The 5,147-nt window shown below is 50.4% G+C and overlaps 1 protein-coding gene across 1 annotated transcript in view; it reads left to right on the top strand.

The window, feature by feature from the left end:
* LOC102490898 (cbp/p300-interacting transactivator 1) overlaps window positions 1-4,304 on the top strand; it is a 5,309-nt gene extending 1,005 nt beyond the window's left edge. The window contains exons 2-4 of the mRNA XM_027768060.1: window positions 3,054-3,178; window positions 3,676-3,820; window positions 4,021-4,304. Of these exons, the coding sequence (XP_027623861.1) occupies window positions 3,054-3,178; window positions 3,676-3,820; window positions 4,021-4,304 (554 nt within the window). The remainder of the gene's footprint in view (window positions 1-3,053; window positions 3,179-3,675; window positions 3,821-4,020) is intronic.
* The last annotated feature ends 843 nt before the right edge of the window (window positions 4,305-5,147 follow it).

Genomic DNA, 5,147 nt, shown 5'->3' with positions numbered 1-5,147 from the left:
GCCCACCGGGTTGGTGCCATTTTATCTTTTGGCCCCAACGGGTTACAGAGGAAGCCCCTTCCCAGCCTCTTCCCCTCTTTTTCCTCTTCCCTTCCCATCTCCATCTAGGCGGGAGGTGACTGCCCGCCCGAGGGAAGGTCTGAAGTCAAAGTCGGGCGGCGGGACCGGAGATTGGTGGCCGGGGGCCTTGAGGCAATGGGGTGGGGGGGTGGGGGGTGGCAGGGGAAGACCGAACATCCGCGAAGCAGGGCCAGGGCTACCGATCCAAAGGTGACCGCCTCTTCATAGGGATTCAGCACTTACTGAGCGCCTCCGGAGCACAGACCCAGGCTGGGTGTCAGGGCGGTGTTGAGAGGCGATAGATTTGAATGGAGACGGGCTTGTCCCACCTAGAGGAGCTCCCAGCCTGAAGGCGGAGACGTGGTAAAATGATCTTCCTCAGGAACTGATAGTAGAACAAAGATGCTTTAGATTTTTTTTTTTTTTTTTTTTTTTTTTTTTTTTTTTCTGTTTCCTTGTGTTTTTTGTTTCTCTCTCTCCTGATAATGGTGCTGCTGCTGCTGCTTTGGTTTTGTTTTTTGTTTTTGTTTTTGTTTTTGTTTTTTTTCTTTTATACATTCAGGAACAAGGCGGCATAAAGAAAAGGGGAAGGATAGAGAGGAATGGGAAAAGATGGGCCATGGCCCCCACAGACATTTTCCTTAGGATATGAAAATTGCCTGATACTGAAGGTGCTAGGGCTCTTGAGCACGGCATGCATTATATTCCTTGTCTCGTGATCACACCTTCCTGAAATACTCTACGTTGGTCTCAGAGAAAGAGCAAGGCTCCGACCAAACAGTGATGCAGAATCCAGCCACTCATTTTTTACCTTCATGTTTTCCTGTTTTTTCCCTTTCATTTCTCTCCACCCCCTACCCAAGTAAGCGGTGTGAAGATGATACAGGAAAGTAATGAAGTGGCCACTTTCTAGAAGTGTCTGAGCAGATTCTTGACCACTCAGGTGGGGAGAGGCAGAGAGAACATAGTAACGCAACTCTAGCCTCACTGAAAAGAAGCTCTTTACCTTTCTCAATTTCTCAAGATTCTGAGGCCAAGAGGTACATATAAATACGCAATTCTCTGATCGAGAAGGCTAGAATAAATGCAGGGGTTTTTTTTAAACAGGCCCTCAGGAAAATAACTTGAGAGTTTTCGAAAGTATCTTTTTGTGTGTTGGGGGGAGGGATTCTTTTGCCCTCATCCCCTTCTCTTTATTTTTTTTTAATTTGCTATAGAGCTTATGCATTGGGGGTGGGGGAGTACCTCCACAAGGGATGTGACTACAGAACAATCCCTTTTCCTCCATTCACACTGCAATGCCCTCTCCTCAATTCTCTTGAAATTTTTGGTATAGGGCATGTGCACTCGCCAGAGAGACAAAAAGCTAGAAATCACACCTCCCCCCCAGGGGGCTGCAAGCCCTTCTCTTGGGATCTTGGGCACGCACACATACACACTTGGCATGAGTTAAAGCCACCAAGTCCAGGACTCGAACTGCGGTCGACTATGTGGGAGTCTAGGGACATAATCATTATGCCATCTGCTGGTCCACTTCTCTTGGATTTTTCAAACCACCAGGTTGGGGACTAGAACCATACAGTTTGTCCTGTGGGATCCCTCCACCTTAACCACTATACCACCTAGCTGCCCCCTCCCCCACTTATCCTTTGGTCTTTGAGCCAGAGAATTATTTTTCCAAAAGCCATCTGAAGCATGTCAGGTGTAACAGCCTGACCAGAAGCCAGGAATCTCTGTGCCTCAGTTTCCATTCAGGAAGAATTATTACCACCCGTCACTACAGATGGGTATGGCTGGACTCAGGGCTCTGGAGCAGGAGTCCTTGGAAAGTACCATACTGGGGCTGTCTTGGAGGGGTCTTGAAACATGGAGGAAATAGAGAGAGATGTTCCTGGCTGCTCTCTGGCCCCAGCTGCCTCAGAGCCCCTAGACCACCTTGATGACCCCATTCTCATAGGCACTCCAGAGACACTTAACTTTGGGAACTTGTTCCTTCCCTGTGTTTACAGCCTCAGCTTGCTTGCTTGCTTTTCTTTTTTTTTTTTTTAATTTTGACAGAGGGCACATGAGCTGGCTGGAGACAGAGAGTAAGAAAGCATCCCCACCACCACCACCACCATGGAGAAAGGTTAAGCAGCAATCCCTTCTCCGTTTCTCCCTCCTTTTGGGATTGTGGGCATGTACATACTTATGTGTGCCTGTTTCTTAAGCCACTGGGTTTGGGACTTCAGCCACAGTCAACCATAGGGGATCCAGCCACCTCAGTTAACCACCATGCCACCAGCTGGTCCCTTTCCTTTTGTTTTTTTAAGTTTACTTTTTTTGTCCCATGAGAGAGAGCTGAAGAAAGAAGAGAGATAAAGGGAGAGGAGCACCCCCAACAGGACCTTCACATCACAATCTACCCCTCCAGCCTCAGGCAGCCGGGACCACCAGCGCTGGTGTTCATACCCAGCCTGTACAAGGATGTGAATCCAGTACATTCCCATGTGGGAATTATGGAGCATTGTGTTGCCGCTGTGCTACTGAGGCTGGCTCAGCCTCCAGCTTTCTAGGTTTTCCTTATCCTGGCTTCTTCCCACATTCTCCCAGATCCCGTGTAGGCTCCAGCTCCCCAGCCCGGATGCTAGTGGCCCATGGAGACAGTGTGCTTACCCAGGGACACTCCTGCCTCAGAACCAGGAATGGAGCCATTCCCCACCCCCAACTTGGGCTTGGAAATCACTTGCACAAGCAAATAGTCATATGTGTCCCCTCCTGGTCACGGAGGTAGCTGGCTCCCTGGGCAGTACCTGTCTAAATGGAATACCTTTCCTGCCTCAGGAAAAGATGTAACTCACTCTCCTTCTTCTGTTCAGGTGATCTCTGGTCTTGAGTTTAACCATGTCACCATCATTGCCTTGTAGCTGTGGGTGTTGCCCTGCTTTGGGCTTTACTCGTGCTTTAGTAGTCCATGAAACCTTTTGTCCTTATCACTTCTCTCTCACATACAGCATCGCAGCTCCAGCTGGCAGCACCACCTCCCACCGATTTATCCACCTTCTGCCAAGGCTCTGAAATGCCAACTATGTCAAGGCCTGCACTCGACGTCAAAGGTGGCACCTCACCTGTGAAGGAGGTAACTGTTGCCATTTTACAGGTGAAGACACTGAGGCATAGAAAGACACACTTTCCTGGAGTCATGTATCTAGTGTCCTTGAGCAGAAAAGAGAGATCAAGACTTTCTCTGGGTGGGAATGAGAGTAGCTTCCACCTATATCTGGTCAAGTGGAACCTGCTAGGGGTGTTGAAAGATGGCGAGGAAGAAAGCAGAGAAGAGGGAAGAGGGAAGCAGATGCTCTTTTAGAATGTGAGGTGGAAGATTAGGAGCAGGAGATGAAAGCAGCGACCCCACTTAGGATAGCAGGTGCCCAGCACCAGAACAGGGGTCAGACTCGGTGCTTGAGCTGGCAAAAGGCTACTTGAGCTGGGAGCCTAACTTTCCAGGGGCGCCTGTTACTATCTCCCCACCTCTAAGCCCAAAGGAAGTGCATGTAGGAGCCCTCTGGGTGTGATGACTGGTGAGGCACGTGCCGGGAGCAGGAGTGCAGTGCTGTGCCTTTCTCTGTTTTACAGGATGCCAACCAAGAGCTGAGCTCGCTGGCTTACTCTAACCTGGGCATGAAAGATCGCAAAGCAGTGGCCATTCTGCACTACCCTGGGGTAGCCGCAAATGGAACCAAGGCCAGTGGGGCTCCCACTAGTTCCTCCGGATCTCCATCTCCAATAGGCTCTCCTACTGCCACCCCTCCCCTGTGCCTTTCTCTGTTTTACAGGATGCCAACCAAGAGCTGAGCTCGCTGGCTTACTCTAACCTGGGCATGAAAGATCGCAAAGCAGTGGCCATTCTGCACTACCCTGGGGTAGCCGCAAATGGAACCAAGGCCAGTGGGGCTCCCACTAGTTCCTCCGGATCTCCATCTCCAATAGGCTCTCCTACTGCCACCCCTCCCAGTAAAGCCCCCCCCTTCAACCTGCACCCTGCCCCTCACTTGCTGGCCAGCATGCAGCTGCAGAAACTTAATAGCCAGTTGGGGCCTCGGGGGGGAGGGGCGGGCCCCCTCTCTCCCCCTGCCAGTGCCCAGAGCCCTGCTATCATCGATTCGGACCCGGTGGATGAGGAGGTGCTGATGTCGCTGGTGGTGGAACTGGGACTGGACCGAGCCAATGAGCTTCCGGAGCTGGGGCTGGGGGGAGATGAATGAGCTTCCGGAGCTGTGGCTGGGGCAGAATGAGTTTGACTTCACTGCGGACTTTCCATCTGGTTGCTGATGCCAAGTACCCCTAAAGATGGAGGAATAAAGCCACCAATTCTGTTGTAAATAAAAATAAAAGTTACTTGCAAAGAGATGGGCCTACCGAAGTTGTCTTTGATTGAGGCCTAAAGGTGTGTCTAAAGGTGTGTAATGTAGTCTGATATCCTTTTAGCAACTCTGAGGCCCATAGTGGGGCTGCAGGGTCTAGCTGGGAGGGAGCTGGGTGGGATGGGAGCAGTGGAGAGGGCTGGAGGGAGACTGTTCTCTGAATTTCTGTTGCTACACTGCTGCCATTACCTCCTCAGGAGTCCAGTGAGCGCCTAGCCTCATTGCCTTAAGACCTCTCAGAATACCATCCTATCCAAGGTTAAATGTATACAGGGTCATTCTTGGGAGAGAGACTGATCCAGACCCTTCTGTAGCTTCCTCACCACTTCCAAGTCTAAAGACATATCCATGGCACACACTTCACTCACCCACTCTCTGGCTCCAGTCCCACTGAGCCACTGAGACCATCCTTTACCCATTTGTCTGTGTGTGGCAAATAGGGCCTAAGAAAGATCTTATGACTTGGGGGTTCAGCATTCTCTAGAAAATGGCAAGAGCTATCAGTAGACTCCCATCATAAACTGAGGTTCCAGGAGCCTTCTTTTTTATTTTTATTATTTTCATTTTTGTATTTGCTATAGAGCACATGTGCTCACCAGAGAGAGAGTAGGAAAGTGAAAGAGTACATGCCAGGATGGGGTGACGTAGCCACAGTGTTTTCTCCATTCTCCTCGGGATTTGTGG

The sequence above is a fragment of the Tupaia chinensis genome, unplaced genomic scaffold, assembly GCF_000334495.1.
Source record: "Tupaia chinensis unplaced genomic scaffold, TupChi_1.0 Scaffold145304_1, whole genome shotgun sequence".
Lineage (NCBI taxonomy): Eukaryota > Metazoa > Chordata > Mammalia > Scandentia > Tupaiidae > Tupaia > Tupaia belangeri.
Note: the sequence above shows the minus strand (reverse complement) of the source record. Positions and strands in the feature narration are given on the sequence as shown.